General features: G+C 38.8%; 1 protein-coding gene across 1 annotated transcript; it reads right to left on the bottom strand.

Annotated features, from left to right (window-relative positions):
• Positions 1 to 4,996: 4,996 nt before the first annotated feature.
• On the bottom strand, positions 4,997 to 14,513 carry yipf4 (Yip1 domain family, member 4). The gene is made up of 6 exons (XM_050071461.1): positions 14,267 to 14,513; positions 11,588 to 11,741; positions 9,748 to 9,919; positions 8,374 to 8,451; positions 8,160 to 8,273; positions 4,997 to 5,827 (listed from the first exon to the last, which is right to left on the bottom strand). Exons 1-6 carry the CDS (start codon positions 14,322 to 14,324, stop codon positions 5,690 to 5,692), a joined length of 714 nt encoding a protein of 237 aa, XP_049927418.1. The 5' UTR covers positions 14,325 to 14,513; the 3' UTR covers positions 4,997 to 5,689.
• Between the last annotated feature and the right edge of the window lie 3,773 nt (positions 14,514 to 18,286).

Genomic DNA, 18,286 nt, shown 5'->3' on the forward strand with positions numbered 1-18,286 from the left:
TTTTTTAGAGTCATGGTAGATGATGTTTGACAAATATCAGAATTTTACCTAAAAAACTGAATTTTTGAGAACATTTTGAATTCTGCTCTCATGTGAATACTTGCAGTCAATGCAAGAAGCATTTTTAAACATCAGTTATTCACTTATGGAGTAAATCAATAATTGTTAAAAAAGATTACCAACATCTCCATGCTGTCTAGATGCAATATGTGTATTTTCAGATTTTTTTCCTAATAACTGAATTTTTTATTACTTTGTGTTTGTTTTGTGGTGATGTAATTCCAGTCCAAACATAGGTGGCGGTAATGTGCTTTAATGCTGATTGACACCCTCCATTTAAACTGAAGAAGGAGAATCACTTCAAGCTGATCCAGCTGAGAGTAGGAGACAGAACCCACAGAGAGAAAAAATATATATAAAAAATCACAGCAAAACAAAGATTAAATCAAGAGAGCAGTTTTTCAAACTGGTAAGGATCAGATTTGTCTGTTGGCTGGTAACAATAACCTCATATTTAAAGGAGAATTGTTATTTATAATTCAACATGTTTAAAGTCCAGGTAATGTTTTGAAATATTAAAAATAACTTAAAATGACCACAAATGCAAACACTTAATGAGACAGAGCAAATTCCTTTCAAGACCCTTTGATTGATTCAGAACAGAGTGTGTTTTTCCACCTCAAACTAAAGCAGAGCAGAGAGTACCTAATTAGAGTGATAACACCTGTGCAACACACAGTGCCTGTATCATTTTCCAGCCTCTGAGGGTAAAATGAGTAGGCTACATGCAATATGTTCTTAGTTTTAAATAAAATATTAACAAATTAAATAGGTTTGCGAAACATGCAAACTGTCTCTTGAAATGGTTTATGTGCCTCGTCTTCTTCTTTCTTCTTCTTTCTTCTTCCGAGGAAATCATACTTCCCATGGGTGTACACTCACCAAACTTTGCACAAAGGTCCAGTCTCATGCCAGATATCCTCAGCTGTAAACTCAAGCCAATAGTCCTGACGGTGGCGCTACAGCAAGCGTCTAAAGTTTAAAACTTTGAAAATTCATAACAAATCAACCATACGTGCTACAACGTATTAAGTTCATCACTGTTTTTATCAAAAACTGTAAAACTTATTAAACCTATCTCCTCCCACAATTTTTGCTCAATTGACACCAAACTTGCTACAGAGCATCTTCACACTGTCCCACAAAAACTGTTTCTTAGATTTTTGATTTATCAAAAATTGAGCCTACAGTGCATCAAAATGTTTGACTGTAAACGGTACTGTAAACATATACTTGCAAATTCTTGCTAAATAAATCTTAAATAAATAAATGTTCATGAAAAAAATGACAAAATTCTAGAGTCGTGGTAGATGATGTGTGGCAAATTTCAGAATTTTATCTCAAAAAGTGAATTTTTGACAGCATTTTGAATTTTGCTCTATGCGAACAATTGGAGTCAGTGTAAAAATGGCAATTTTAAACATCAGTTTTTCACTTATGGAGCAAATCAATCGTTGTTACAAACAAATTACCAACGTCTCCATGCTGTCTAGATGCAATATGTGTATTTTCAGATTTTTGTTTCGATAACTGAATTTTTTACAGTGGTTTGAAATCTGCTTTTCCATGCATGGACGGCTGCTAAACCTGCACGTCTGGCTTAGTCAGTTTGTGAAGCTACACATGAATTGTCACTGACTAATTAGCTCAGTGAGATAGAAATTGATCCTTAGTCTCAGAGGTTGTGAGTTCAAGCCTCAGCTGATGCAAAAGGCAGATTGTGTTGCTAAATTCCTAAATGTCTTCCAATTCTTCTGCTTGTTGCTCAGAATTGCCTAAAAATGCCCGGACCCGACCCATCACTGTGCAGCAGCTATAATATGAATATTATGACAATATCAATATTATTTAATATAAACAAATATTAATATGTAGGCTATAGGTTGGTACATATCATGGACGTGTAAATTAAATATTAAACAACTGTCCACTGCAGTGCTGTTGACTGCAGCAGTGACTTCTTTCCACACTGTGTTTTTCTGACTTCCTGTGAAGCCACTTTTCAGGCTGCCAAATAGAACCAGTTAGTTAAACTGGACCTGGGACGTCAGCGTTTCCATTTCTAGCTCAGAAAAAGTTTCTCATCTTGGCCGTTTTACATCTCTCAATGTCGTAAACTCTTGGGGCGAGGCCTCTAAACTCAGAATATATTGGGGCAGGATATGTAAATGACGAATGTTACCACATTTATCAATGCTTGATCATTCCTACACTGTGATTGATTACCTTGATGGTAAAGGACACTGAAATCGCCTTGAGAATGTGTGCTGTGCACAAGAGCAGCACTGCGGTCTCAGTCTCTAAATCTGACAACACACCCTGACTACAGAGGGCCAAGAGGACACCTTAATACGTGCCCAACTGTGGTCGGTTTCTGGCTGGTGGATGTTATGGGTGGTCAGTTTGCTTAGTTTTGTTGGCATTTAAAGAAGCCAAACGGCCAGGTTTGGTACAGTTCGATCGTTGGTGTTCATCTCAGTAATGTCTAATGCAAGAAAGGCCTGGTTTTGCCGATTCCTGGCCATGCGAGAGTGTCGTACAGGACTTGCTTCTGCTGGTTGGGGAGCCGATGTATTCTGCATTACTACCTTTGTAGTAAGTATTCTTGTTCACTGAGAAGGGCTTTTGCAAGCTTGCTTCTTTTGTCGTACTGTAGTTGGCAGGCCTAAAGCACATCTACCTTCTAAATGTTTTACTTTGCCGAGATGTCTCTAATATTTACTGATTTTATGGTCTTGGAGCTTTTGTTGAATATGTAGGTTGCTCTGCAGGTTGAAAATGGAACACATTGACTTGCTGTGGTGTATTTTCACATCACTGTATTTGAAAAGCAGAGTACATCAAAGGTTGTTCTTGTAAATGACATTTATTCATGCCCTTTTAGTTAAGGAATCCCACTTTTGGCTTGATCTTATCCCACATTTGTGTTGTTTTTTAACTTGAATTTTTTTCAGGCTTGGTTGTGTTGCCTACAGCATCATCATCAGTTGTTGTTCCACATCATCCCATTGTGTATCATCACTCTGATACCATTCTATTCCTTCCTCATCTTGAAGATCTTTGGACCCCACTTCATCATTATCATTAAGGTGCCTCACCACTGTGGTTTTGTTTGCCCACATTTCTTTGGGGGTACACCAAATGTGCATGGACAGCGGTCCTTACCCCTCTTCAGTTTTGGTGCTTCACAACATTAAGCCACTTTTTGAATGTGTTAATCTGAATTCCATCTTGTGTTCTTCTCTGTGATATTCCATAGCTGAACAATCCAACAGTACTCGAGTACAATTTTCTAGTACTCTTTCTGCCTCTGCTGGTCAGTCACCATTCGGCTTCTGTAGGGTCCTATGCACTCTGTTGATTATAACAGACTGAGAATGTATCCTTTCCCAGCAATATTGGGAACAACTTCACAACTAAATTTGGTGGCCAGCCTTTGTCCGCTTTTTCCCAGATGCCAATTATCAGGTTATTATTTTTTCTGGATCAGCCCTCCAATCGCATGTTGTCTCTTGGCACCTCCAGAACTCCACAGCTTGCTTTGAGCAGTGTGTCCCTAAGCTGGTGATTTGGCTCTCATATATCCCTGTTTGTTTGCAGTCACTCTTTTGGTAATATCTCTCGGAGAGGTTTGCACTTGTGACAGGGTATGCAATCACATCAGACTCTTGGCCATGTAGTGCTTTAGCTAACTGTAGCATCTATAATGTCTTGGGTGCTAGGTGGTCTGCTTAGCCCAATGGCTATAACAAGATGTCTCCTGGCTGCTGTTCTGTGCTGGTTGTCATTTTCCATCACCTTGTTTATTCTGCATTGATGTTAGAGTCACCTTTCCTTTGTTTTAACTTAAGCTGAGTCAAACTGAGACATATGGAGATTTTCAAAGATTTTAATGATGAAATTGTTTGGAGGTTGGGAAGACCATTTGTAAAATCAGCTCATTGCATGCTTACCAGAAACTGCACTTGTGCATTTTTTTTGACATAGCATGTGCCTTTGTGGTGTTGGATTTTGCTGTTTTTGCCAGCCCCACCAATGTTATGACAGGTGGTATTGTTTCACCTGGTGAATCCATGTGTGAATGTTATCATGGCAAATGTGGTCCTAATGACACTCATTGTAGCAGGAACTACCATAGAAGCCATTTTGAGTACTGGTGACAGGTATCTGTCAGTGGACAGATTTTTGTCAAACAGTAATGTAAAAAGATATGGTCGAAAAACTTACAGATGTGTTGCTGAGATCAAAATGAAGGCCCATTATGAAGATGGGTGTGGTCAAAGTAAAGGGGCCAAAAGTAGAGGGATAGGTAGTAGGGAAAGGGCCATTAGCCCCCCACTTTATGCCCCTGGCTCATGAAACTTAACAGGTGTGTAGTTGAGATCAAAATAAAGGCTAAAGTCAGAGATGGGTTTGATCCAAGCAAGGGGCCAATGGCCCCAACATGCCCAAAAATGCTGTATCACAGCTAGAGTGGTCCCATCACAAGATGGTTGTGGATTTCAGGCTGCTCCTGGTTAAACAAAAACGGATGTAAGATTTTATACAAACAATGCTAGTTCTTCAGGCCGCAACTCCATGACGTTATTCCTCATCATTAAAACATGGGCTAGTAGCGTTGAGTAACTGAGGGCTGCTACACTGTCTCAAAATGTGCATGGAACGCACAAAAACATCAGTGTTAATGGCTGTAGGGTACTCATATTATGCTAAGTTTAATTATTCATATCTATAGTAAATGTAATAGTGCCTCTAACGTGAGTTTAAAATCTTGATTTCCCAGCATTTACAGGCTGGGGGACAGGACTATTTCCCCCTTGCTGACTCTGCCCTTACTATGACGCCATAAGACCATAAGGAGAGATTGGCACTATATTAGTGTGACCAGCTGTGTTTACTGTATATAATGAAAAAATCAGTCAGGAAATACCAGATGTTAAGTGACAAATAACTATATCAATTTACTGTAATTATTGATCAAATGATTATATTCCTGCATTAAATGGCTGACAAACAGGACTAATGGGTGGGGGGAAAAAAAGGCACCACATTTAGCAGACAATGGTTTGTAACACTCGAACTGCCCCAGTCGACCTGCTTTTGCTGCTGGAATCCATAAATTATGAAAACAAGTTCGTGTAAAACGAAAATGGACACTTGGATGGACACTTCTCATAGTACATTACAGTGCATAACAATGAAGAACATAATGCACAACAATCTCCTTTGTTCTTTGCGGTGGCGTTTCTCACATTTTCTTCCTTCAGCATGAACATAAACACCACAAATATTTGGCACCACATTCTTCAGTGGGATAAAGAGTAAAAAAAAAAATAAAAATCATTAAATTAATATACAACCCTGTGACTATTTCCTGCGGTTTATAACAGTAAGTCTGCATACTGAAGTTTAAGCTGTAAAAGCATATGCAATTTATTGACCAAAGACATAAGGGACAAAACTATATACATAGATATATATATTCCCAACATCCCCACCATCTAGGATTTAATAGAGTTAAAAAAGAAATAAACACCTTTTAAAAAAATCCTGGTTCCATAGTTTGACTTCTTTCCCCATGCTCCAGGGTCAATGTCCATGAAAAGGTCCACAGTTTCAACTCATCCAGTCACACACCAGTATATAATGATAGGAAGTAGATATACAAAAGGAAAATGGGATATATGAGAAGGGGCTTCTTTGTTTTAAATTCATCTCCGACGAGCAGTGAAGCAGCACTGTAAGCAGCCCAGAACACTCCGAACAGCTGAAAGATCAGAACACACAAGCACGAATCATTTCATTTGTTCAACATTATTTCTGATTGAGAAAGTACACATAGCTCAGATCATTTTGGTAGCATGAAGGAGGTTATTGCTTTTATAATAAAGACACTGTGAGTTTTTCTTTTATCTGGATTATTATTATTATTATTTAAAATTATTTTCCCAACAATATCCATCATCTCATACTGAATACATGCTTTTCAGGTGGCATTCAGTCTTGTACTCACACACATTATTATGACCTCCTCCTTCATCTCGTTTGTTGTTGTGTGAAACTTTTGACCCTACCCTCTTGGGCCACCTATTGGCTGTATCTATGCCATCATAAGGGATGCATGACAGAATGAGGGCAATGGTGTTTACAACTTTTGAAATGGATGTATCTATTTTCATATGTTAATGGGGGATAAATGAGTACTAGGAAGACAGGCTGAGAAGGCTCGTCTGTGCAGATAACTTTACAACTCTTCATTGAGAGACCACAGGAACAGTCAACAGCCTTGAAATCTTGGAAAGACATAGCCCCCACCACACTGGGGGAGTGAGAGGCTTTTTGCTGCAGGGTGTGGAAAAACATGATCACTGTAAAAGCTAATAAACGATCATGGAAAGACTAAGAGACGAAGAGATGGGAAATAATTTTGACTTGGAGGTAAGCGCCAGTAAATCATGGTACACAAATGTTATGTTTGCTGACACATCAGTGTTTACTACTGTTGCCTGGCAGCCTACTTTTCCGGAAACATTCTTCCAGTAACACTTCTTGCATATCCACAGAATATTTTGTTTGTACACCAACTGGTGTTTTGGAGCATATTGCAATGAACAACGTGATGACCATAAATGCCTCTGTGTATGCTCATAGCTCGCATGGCATCTACAGAGGCCTGCGCTACAGTGTCTCATGCAAATGTAAACAAAGCTTTAAGGGTCTGAATACTTATATAAATGTGATATTTCAGTTATTTCCTCAACAAATTTGCAAAAAATTATGATAAACGCAAAATCCTGTTTTCGCTGTCATTTTGGGGTACTGAGTGCAGACTGATGAGAGGAAAAATTAATGTAAACAAGGCAATAGAACAGATGTGACAAAAGTGAAGAGGTCTGAATTCTTTCTAAATGCACCATATCTCTTCACTAACCCATGACACTGTCTGTGCTTTGATGCTGTTTTTGACTAGTTGTTAGGTTACTGCAACCTGTATATTCTGTGTTGACCTGTGATCCTGTCGTTAGTGTCACATAGAAATTCCAACATGCTACTTGTTATCCAAAACAATTAGCAAGTGTTAAACCTTTGGTCTGCACAGGTTATCTCTAGATTAACTAAATCGCCACAGTGTACTGTGTGCACTTTAACTGGTAGCGTTGTGTGTCTATCAAAGCGTTTTTTCCCTGTCACAGGGCTCCACATTAACACTTGCCCTGGGCAAGTCATCTCTGTGTTCAGGCAAGTGGAGTGCCCTGAGTGAAATATAAATGTGATCTCCAATGTAGTATTGTCAGAAAATGAACCGCGCACATTTAACACTTTTTGACCTGACCTGCTTGTGTCAGTCTGTCTCACCCCAAAGAATTAAACAGGACTGATGAGAAAAATCTGACATACTGAACACTGTAGAAGTTAACTTTGGGGTTGATGATGTCATATACCACATAATGTTACTAATGTCGAATATCTCTGTAACCTGGATGTGGGAGAGAGATTTACTAGTTTTAGCCCAGAGGCTAATGTTAGCCATCTTGCCGCTCCAACAAGGGCTCTGGTGTGATTGTATCCCTTTCAGAGGGTTTGAAATCCATCAAATCCGACACTGAATATCTTCTGTGATTACTTATTTGTTTTTGAAAATTGAAGATGTTTAACTTTAGGTAAAATGCTGCGCTTGCCACTGTCACCAGCCATCCAATCACAGTGGAGAAAAGCGGGACAAACACAGCAAAGACTCAATCATCACAGAGGACAAACACAAGTGCTGAGCAACAACAGCTATTGTTTTTCAGCTAAGTAAAGAAACGCTTTGGTGGACACACGGCCTTATTAAAGTAACACCAGCAATTGTCTGACCAATGAGAATTTGGTAAGACAAAAGCATAATGACCAAACATTCGCCTGACCAACCAGAACCTTACAGCCCTAGTATACAGGCTCATGCAAGCTATAAACCCCAGTCTGTAACAGTTGTTCTCTGATCCTAGTGAGTGTAACGTGATTCTCTGCCCTAGCAACTGTTATCATATGCATTATGTATCAGTTTAAAGTTTTATTTTTTACTAAACAAGTTCATTACTGTGTGGTCTGTGACTCACTTTGATTAGTGTAGAAACCACCTCAAACCCTCCGATCACTAAGAGCAGAGGGGCTATAACGATGAGAGGCAGAAGGGAATATCCAATCACTCCCAGAACCTGGCCGAAGGAAACCTGTGTAAAAGAACAACGGACACCATGAGAACAAGTTCGACTCGTGTCTGACTGTATTTTGATTGGCTGCACAAGACAACCAGGTGTCAGCTGCGCTTACCTCGCCACCGAGAACACGAGCCAGCAGGAAGATTGTTAGTGATCCAAATATCCAGATGGTGATGATCCAAGACACGACCTGCAAAATAAAAACAGAGTTTAGTGTCAACGCTCAAGTTACTATGACGAATGACATCCATAGCGACCATCCACAGAGGGATGCCACAGTGAGGAAGTTTTCCCACTGGTAGATAAACGTGGGGAAAAACATGGTGTTAAAAACATTTTGAGGGAAAAGATATGCATGATGACACTCAGTATCTGTAGAGCACTGTATTAAGTTACTGCTAATGCAAACCCAGCATTTCCTACTGCTGCAACTTCACACTGAAATCATTTGCCAGGCAAAACAGAAGTTGACTTTTTATGAGTCATCACGGGAAAACACAAGCGAAAAGTTCCTGTTTTGGCTGCAGAATGGTTGATGCACTTCCTTTGTACTGTACTGTACTTTGTACTAAATTGAGATATTTATGTTTGTATGTGTGTGTGTATATATACATATGCAAATTTTGGTGGAAAGGGGGTAACAGATAAACCTGGAAAAGTCACAAGAACATGCCCCATGCACAGCACTGTCAGTCCTTTTAACTTGGTGAAGGTGATGGCAGGAAACATCCAACTGACAGTACACAGGTAGATGCATTGCACCCAAGAGGGCTTAAGTGCTTCTTCTTTTAATTTAGTCTTCATTTGTAACATTACAAATAAAGACTAAATTAAAAGAAGAAGCAATGCAGCCCTCTTGTGTGCGATGGATCTACTTATTTGCTATCGATCCTGGAACAGTATTTATGAGAAATGGGGACATGCTGCCTGAAGTACTCTGAAAGAAACTGGGAAATTGTTGCAAGTATATACCTTATTCCTGTTATTGAGAGCTTCTGACTACCTGTGCAGGTGAGGCTTCAGCCGAGTGGCGTAAAAGGAGCATGAAAAATGGTGGCAGTAAAAGTATCTCAATTCTGGAGCAATGATAAAAACTTTTTTTGTTTTTTTGTAATGACCACTGTACCCCTGTCCTACAGTGTCAGACTGGCGCCGGTTAAAATGGAGGACAGTGTTAGAAGTGTAGCATAACTGCTTTTAGGAAATACATAAGGTGAATGACGTAGTGCAAGTGAGAAAAGTACAGGGTAGTGTTTAATGTTTCCTGTTGCTCATATCTTCCATTGTTGGTATGTTTTTGTAAACATCACAGCCCTGCGCAAATAGACTGCAGCAACCAGGTGACTAGTACTTTTTATGAATACAGGAAATATAAATAACCCTGTTTCTCTGTTTTCATGCAAACACCATGTCCTGAATAACTGGGATCAACCTCATAAACAGGTTAATCATGTCCATGTAAATGCACTCATTGTGTCCTGCTCACCCTGAACTGTCCATAGATGGAGATCATGGAGAAGAGCAGCACCACAGCTAAAGGGCCCCAGAAGTCCGGGTTGTCTCTGACCACCTGCCGGTTATAACCCAGTGATGGCATTGGCATCAGCACACATCGAATCTTGTAATAGATGTCCTTCAGGTCAATGTCCAGCTCCTCCCTTTTCAAACAGACAAGATTACATCATAACGACAGAACATTTGCATAATGAGTGATAAAATAAATACATTTGAATAAACCTTTACTGTGTCTCTATTGTGTGTACTGTGTCATTATTCCATCAGCAGGATGTTTTAGGGTATGCAGTGACATAATCTTAACAATGTGCCACAGACTGTTGTGTCTCCAACTATCAGCTTTAGCTTTCAGAATAAGGTGGGAGAACACAGGAGACTTCTTTACTGCTCTGGGGTGACGTAGCTAATCTCCGGTTTAACCCCCGTCATTATATTCATTCATTCACATGTATGGCTTACCGATAATCTGACTCTGCTTCTACAGTCAGCACACCTACCTATCCTGCACAAGAGCTGGTCTGATTCCCTGTTTTGCCGGTCTGTTATAAGAGCTGCAACTAGTTTGATTTTATGCAAACCAGCTGAACCAGCATCTGTCATAATGACGCGTTCTGGCAAATAAAAAAAGAAGCCTATATCAACAACGTGAGCTGTGGGCATCACAACCCTGCATCCAACTTGTATTTCATTAGTAATAGTCTAAGCAATATGACAACACGATTAACATAATATTTATACACGGGCAAACAGAGCCACTAGTGTTTAACAGGCTGTGAGCAATTTACTGCCGAGTCCAGGCCCATGTTGGCAACATGGCACTTGTTATGTTCGTTTACTAGGAAGTTCATGTGTTTTTTGGGGTCATGACTGGAGACATGGCAGAGTTAGTCTCTTAAGTTTAAAAAGTAACATTACAAATGTAGGAAGAGAGCAAGTAGGTTATTCACCTATCTTTTAAATGTTACATCTCCAGTCTGACCTCTAGTGTAGGCTACGGCTGATATTTACGTTGTGTTTTTTTAATTTATTTTATTTTTTTTTACATGATTTAAAAGAAGTGCATATTCAACATATTCAGTGTGTACATAGTTTTTCATGTTGTGTAATGCCATGCAACAGTAAGACGCTTGTTTTCTTTTGGGACACGGTGTCATTGTGTTCCATTCAGGAGCAGCTAATGATTCAAGTGCAATACCTGGTAAAATTCGGTACACTGGTCCAGCCCAGTGTTTGGCTTAATATCAAAATGGTCTGAAGATTTTAACACCTTACAGCAGTCCAACCCTAAGGACTGGTAGTGCGCTTAGACCTACAGAGTCAGATTTGCTGTTGTACTTTCAGGTGCCTATATTGACTTGAGAAAGTTAGTTAGTTTGACAGTGGCTTTGATACATTTTCCATCAACTGCCCAGCCATATTCTTTAACGCCCATTTAACAGGAATTCCCTTAATATTCCAAAATGTGCGACCATGATGTGTGAATCAAAGTTGGTGGGGAAGAAGCACAGAGTGGATATGAGTAATAAAACACACCGTCCCCTCTTGATGAAAGCTTAGCAGGCGGTGAGGATATCCTCAGTATACCAGTGTGCACTGTAACTGTACCTTAGAGATGTATGATCAATTTAAATGCACTAAGGTTGTTCCTGTTCCTGTATAGACATTTTATAGCAATACTAAAAGGACTGTGTGAGATCAGCCGTCAAAAGTGGATACAGACAACATTTGATACAAGACCTGAGGAGAGAAAAAAAAAAAAAAATCTGATAAAATAAAAGCACGAGTTAAAAAGAAAGACAACATGTACTCACAAAAGGGGTTTGGTCTCTTCACTGTCATCCTCCTCCACTTCCAGCAGCCATCCATAGCCTCGCTGCCTCAGGAAGGTGGTGGCATATGGATCTTTACCGCTCTCACTGCCCATGTTTAGCTTTATATCTGGGGCACTGATGGTGCCGCTGAGCTCTGTGGAAAACATGTTTGTTTTAAGAGTTGAGTGTTTGATCACAGACTGCTGTGGCACAGGAAATACATACAGTAGTACCAGGATGTATGACATAATACCACAAACACACAGCATGAATACACAGTTGTATTGACATAATGTGTCAAAAAAAAAAAAGAGCTTTGGAGAAAAAGGTACCAGACTTAAAGGGGCATTCCTGATTTACATTTACAAGTTTTTCAAATCCATCTCTTGTAAGCCCCCAAAATTTTACTGTACTGGGGGAATCCTTATACATTCCTTTTTATGGAAACAATCACCTCACTCAGTACCTTGTAATCATCATTGAACACAAGAGTAGAAACAGCAATCTAACTACAGCTTGTTTTTTTCCTGGGTTTGACCTGTTGGTTGCACAGCAAAGGCAATCTGAAGACATCTTCTTGGACTCCGGGAGATTTAAGTGGGGTGTTTTCAATTTCTTCATGTTTTATAGACCAAACAAATAATTAACTATTTGAGGAAATAATCAGCTTAATTGTTAATAAAAGTAAATGGTAGTTGAAGCTCTCTGAAGCTATTATGTACATTAAGCAAAGAATTAAAAATAGCTATGCTCTCCATTCACAAAACATGTTTTTATCGTCTATACCAAGGGTACGTATGGAGTTCGACAAATATGCAGCTTCTTATATGTGGAATCTTCTGCAGAAGGAATTAAAGTTGCACTCACTGGTTCCTTTCAGCTGTTTCAAAGCACTGTTGCAGGATTTTGGTATGCAATCATCTATATGCCAATGTCAGGGTGTATCTTAGCTGGGCTTTGTAATTAATTTTTGCATTTTTATAGTTCATTTATAGCAAATATTAACATACTTTCTTGCTTTTCTTTGCAGTAATCTCATTTTGTGTTTTATATTGCTTATTTCAGAGCTGTACATTTTTAATTTTGTATTTTTGTTCCATGTTGTCTGTCTGTAACCTTTGTTACTGCCTGTCTTAGTTTTTCAAGTTAAAGAAAAAAAGTTTACGTTCTTATAATATTGATTTGTAGTATTGCAAATACAAATTAAAATTTTGCTAGACTTTTTAATAAATAAAATTAACTGTTTTTTGGTCCACTGGATACATTTTGCTGCAGTGAAAATGGCCAAAGTAAGAAAAACAGAATGGGAACTTGATCTTATTAGATAAAACAGATGTTGATAAAGTTTTCCTTTAGGGAAATAATTTACAATTGGGAAAAAAAGGATAATACATCTCACTGTATTGTAATGCCATAAAGCTTCCATTGATAGCTCAGACAATTATTTATTTAATTCACTAAAATCAACACACCTATTTCTTGGACAGCATCCAGTGGCATCTATATGGGAGAGACCTTTAATTCCTTTCACACAAAACTGTTGCTCAGCAAAGATCAGGAAATACAGTCATATTGTTTATTTGAACCAGTATGAATTACTTGTTTAAAATTAGGCTGTGGATAATGTATCAGTTACGAATCATTCATTTGCTCTAGGTCAAACAGACAGCGCATCAGTAGGACCCGGCATACTGACATAACACCACTTTATTCTGTTAAAATCATACTCACAACTTGGATTACTTTTTATGAACAACCCTTATGATTCTTCTCTTAAGGACCAAATGAATATGAATAATTTGCAGGGTATTCAAGGAATGGACACAAAATTTGAGGTAGCCAACAACCTGCTTTATACATCCAAAGAACTTGTCAAAATATGTAGCTACACTGGGCTAGTAAAAAGGACTAGGCCTTTAATTGAAGTTTTGTGGTACACGTTCTTGCAATACTCAGCATATCATTACATGTTTAAAATCTCTATAATATTGCTTCATTACCTGGGTATTGTGAAAGTATGATATCATTGGGGCCTCTGGTGATCCCCACCCATACCTCATTCATCCATAATTCATATATTACACATGTGTCCAATGTACAGTTAAAACCTGTTTGTTATTCAAGGACAACTCTGCACCCTATTCTACAGCTTTTAGTATCATGCACTCCAATTGCACTGATGTACATTAACTTCCAGTATATTATTATCACTGTATAATATACCCATTACATATTACAGTACAGGTTATTAATCCCTATTAATAGTTGTAAACAAGAGTGTAACGTTAACTTAATGTTATTCTTCCTATTGTGCTATGATTTGAAAGGTAGCTTGTGTCATTAAGCTCTTATTTAAATGGCCTCGTCACTGTACAATAAACAATATCAAATGAAGTAACCAGTTGTGCAGTGGTGTTTGTTAGCTACGTTCGTGTACGACACGTAGCAGTACTAAACTTAGTTAGCAAAGCTAACGTTAATCGATAGCTGTCACATTTAAATAAGTAGAGGAGCTATCTCGAACAGCACAGTGTCGGCCCTCACCATTTTTACACTGAATGCATATTTACGAAGGCTATTGCGCTACTAAAAGAGACATAAAGCAAAGCACATAAACTGGTTACGTGGTTGTCTCTAGTAAGGCCTGCTAGCAGTGGAGCTCTGCTGGCATTAGCTTACCTTCAGCCTCTGTCGAGGAGACGAACGTGAAATCTCCGTTGGTGGGAGAGAACTGCATGGTTAATTTTATATTACTGCCACGCGCCTCAGGTACAGATATATGACATTTAAATAGGCTGTCAGTGAAATACGCCGAGAAGCGATAACGACGCTGTCATCGATCACAGCTCATCGGCGAAGTTAAACTATCGCATTTTGTTTTCGTTCGTCTGTCACTTCTGCGGTGGAAAGCAGGAAGTGCAGAGGAAGCTGGGAAAGGAGACACGTCTTATGATGCATTCAGGTCATCAGATAAAGCTGGGATATGGGAATACCTTTCCAGATAATACAGCTCAACTAATAAACATTTTTCATATTTATTGGCCAATGAATGTAAAAATGAAACCTACTATTATTTCTAACAAAACGTTTTTTCTAACACGACACCATTATGTGAACTTTGGCAAGTAATTAGGTAATAGTTTTTGGGGAAAAATGTCAAGGAAATGACAGTAGGAGGCGACCACTATTGATGCAGTATGCTACAGTGAAAAATTTACCCCAAAATCGAATATTATCAGTCTAGAGTGTTTTGGGGTCAGTTGCCAAGCGTTCGAGATATTGGCTGTAGAGATGTCTGACTTCTCTCCAATATAATGGAACTAGATGGCACTCAGCTTGTGGTGCTCATAGCGCCAAAAACTTGAACTGCTCCCAACAGTCATATCATTGCACAGAAGGAGCCGTGCATCTACTGCTAGCTCACTAAGCACTTCACTTGAGCAGAACGTCACAGCTTAGCCATGGATGACGCCATTAATGTTTACGTCTTGTGCTGTCAATGGGTCCGCACCATTACCACGCCGGCGTACGCCTACAGTGCGCCAAGTAATGGGAGTCTGCACACCATTTGACAGTTATCAGAGCTGGCAGACATGCTGGATCCACCACCAAATTTCAGCATTTCAGCGGGGCTACACCATGACCACATGGCCCAGACAAACACAAACAAGTCACTGGGGACTGATAAAACAGAAATGTAATGAATGTCATTTAGGCTTACACAAAATTATATTATAAACATTACTGTCTATGTAGGCAATTATTTGTCAACTAGGAAAACTACCTTGTCTTTTGCCCAGTAGAACGACATTGTTTCTTTCGTCAACTGACAATTATGTGGTTGTTGCTGCTGGCTGACAGATTATACTACATTTAGACAACCCACTAACACAAGTCTCCCCTCCATGAGTAGATGCACACTTCCTTCTGTACTCTGATACAGCTAGTGGGTGTAGTTCCGCGGTTCCTACATGAAACTACTCATAACAAGGTCTGTGGATTATCTTGAGTAACCGGGTCATGATTTCTGGAAATAGACATTGCTTGCGAGTCTTTCAAATGTGTTTTTTGGTGACTAGAGCACCACAAGCTGAGTGCCATCTAGTAGTTCCATTATATTGGAGACAGGCAGACATCTCTGTGGTCGATATCTCCTCGGCAACTCACCAAAACAGTCTAGACTGATAAATAGTCCTACAGGTAGACTAAGGGGAAAAGCATGTATTTTTGATTTGGGGGTGAACTGTCCCTTTAAGTTTAGAGAATTTGTTATGAGATGGTCTTGTAATAGAGCTGTGTGGGATACATGTAAGGAAATCATTGAAATGCAAAAAGTTGAATTAATGTCATGTAAAGGATTTTCGGGGCTTTTCGGATTTTCTTCAGTCAATTCCAACTAAGAGTTGAAGTGTGAAAATGCAGTTAAGTCTAAAACTATAGGCTGTGGTGGTGTGCTAAAACAACAAATGTAAGGAAAACTGTTAAAAATGAAAAGGGGCCATTTTCTCTGTAAGAATCCAAAAGAACTAATTCCCTTAAATCTGGAATAATCTGGATCGAAGTTATAACCCCATTAAGAGCATACTTTGTATACACTACTGTTTCTTCTTCCTCTTCCCCTCCTGATGGGATCAGTAGAAATGTATGTAGTGATGTAGTTACTAGTGTATGTAGTTAAGTTTACTTACAGAGTTTGGAGATGGGCAGATATGCATGTGTATGAGTATGGGTGCATATACAGTATGTACAGAATGTATGTGCAGGTATGTGTGCAGATGGGTGCACTATACAGTTTTTTTTATTTCTGTTTTTTTTTTCCTCAAACAAAAACAATAAGAAGGAGGCAAAAAAACACTGAAAGAGGGACAAAAGAAAAAAATATAACTATTCTGTATATTGTGCTAATTCTGCATTACACAACAAGCACATATTTCAAGTACTGTTAGTATTATTGCTGTCTTTTTTTTCTTTTCTCTTTTTAAAAATGTTGTTAAAAAATTACAAAAAAAAAAATTACAGGAGCTATTGAAGAGAAAACTGAGATGCTTGTACACCCCTTTGTTAAAGTAAATAGATGGGGTAATGGCAAGGATGGATAAAGAGGTACAAAAATCCTTTATTGCAAAATTAAGAAACAAATAATAAAATATTTCTTCAACAATGGCAGAACTTAAACATGCTCTTGGAAAAACATGGATGTCTTCACCAGGCAAAGACCAAAATTGTTAAGATGATATAATGTTGTAGTGAGTAATCTAAAGACATCTTACTTGAACTGAATCATCCATCCATCCATCTTCTAACCGCTTCATCCTCTTGAGGGTCGCGGGGGGGCTGGAGCCTATCCCAGCTGACATTGGGCGAGAGGCAGGGTACACCCTGGACAGGTCGCCAGACTATCGCAGGGCTGACACATAGAGACAAACAAACATTCATGCTCACATTCACACCTACGGACAATTTAGAGTTATCAATTAACCTAGTCCCCAATCTGCATGTCTTTGGACTGTGGGAGGAAGCCGGAGTGCCCGGAGAGAACCCACGCTGACACGGGGAGAACATGCAAACACCGGGAACCCTCTTGCTGTGAGGCGACAGTGCTAACCACCACATCACCATGCCGCAATGAATTGAATCATAAAGTGTGGAAGTATTTTTTCCACAAAACCAGGAATAAGCAGTAGCAGTAGGCTACCAAACCAAAAAGGGAAAGATTGCACTTATCCAGGGAATTACTGACAAATTGCTTTAATATCCCATGTCTGTAAATTATGGTTGAAATTTAATAAAAGGAAATAAAAGGACATGTATCAAAATATCAGAGTGGATTCAGGAGGAGTAGAAATACAGTAAGCCCAGCTACTGAACTGGGAAATAAGAAGAAATAAGACCTGAGTACAGGTGTGAAAAAGAAAAAAAATCATGATCTTATGAATTAAGATTATGTGATTAAATTATAAGATATAAGAAAATCAACCACAAATAAAATAAAATGAAATAAAATAGAGATGGGAAAGTATAATAATGTTTTTGAAGTAGAGAAGGCCTGTGACATGATGTGGAAGGAGGGCTTATTAATGGTGTCATTCAGAAAAGAGGAGGAAATGTGGACTCAATCCAATGGAGGTAACAAGAGTGGAAGAGTGGTCATTTAAGTGGGAATACGATTTTTAGTGGATGAAACGAAAATGTTATTCTTGACAGTGAAGAGCATTAGTAATTTGGTCACTTAATCAAAAGTTACATAGTCAAGAACTCAAAAACTTAAAATATTTGGTTTAGTGGATTGAGAACTACTTGGGCTATACATATCCAGAGAGTTATTGGCAAATGTATGAAAATGTAATTAGATGTTTATATGAAAGGACAGACAGGGGGCAGACAGAACTGCAGTGAGGACCATTTGAATCAGATCAAGGAAATTGGGTTTAGATCACTGGTGTGTAGTGTTTGGATCTGCAGCAAATACATTTCTTTAAAAGAAGACCACATTCATTCAGGGCCTGCTCATCATCTTGCACTTCTTCCTCCTTCAGAGAGAGACATATTTTGTAGGGCTGACCTGAGGTAATTAAAATATTTTTCTGTTACAATGATATTTCCATCTCAAAGTCTGTAATCAAAGTTGGTATATTTAATTATTGTTTTGTTATTGTCACATTTCTTTCTACAGGTCAGGTTTTGCACAAGGTAAGTTTA

The sequence above is a fragment of the Epinephelus moara genome, chromosome 19, assembly GCF_006386435.1.
Source record: "Epinephelus moara isolate mb chromosome 19, YSFRI_EMoa_1.0, whole genome shotgun sequence".
NCBI lineage: Eukaryota > Metazoa > Chordata > Actinopteri > Perciformes > Serranidae > Epinephelus > Epinephelus moara.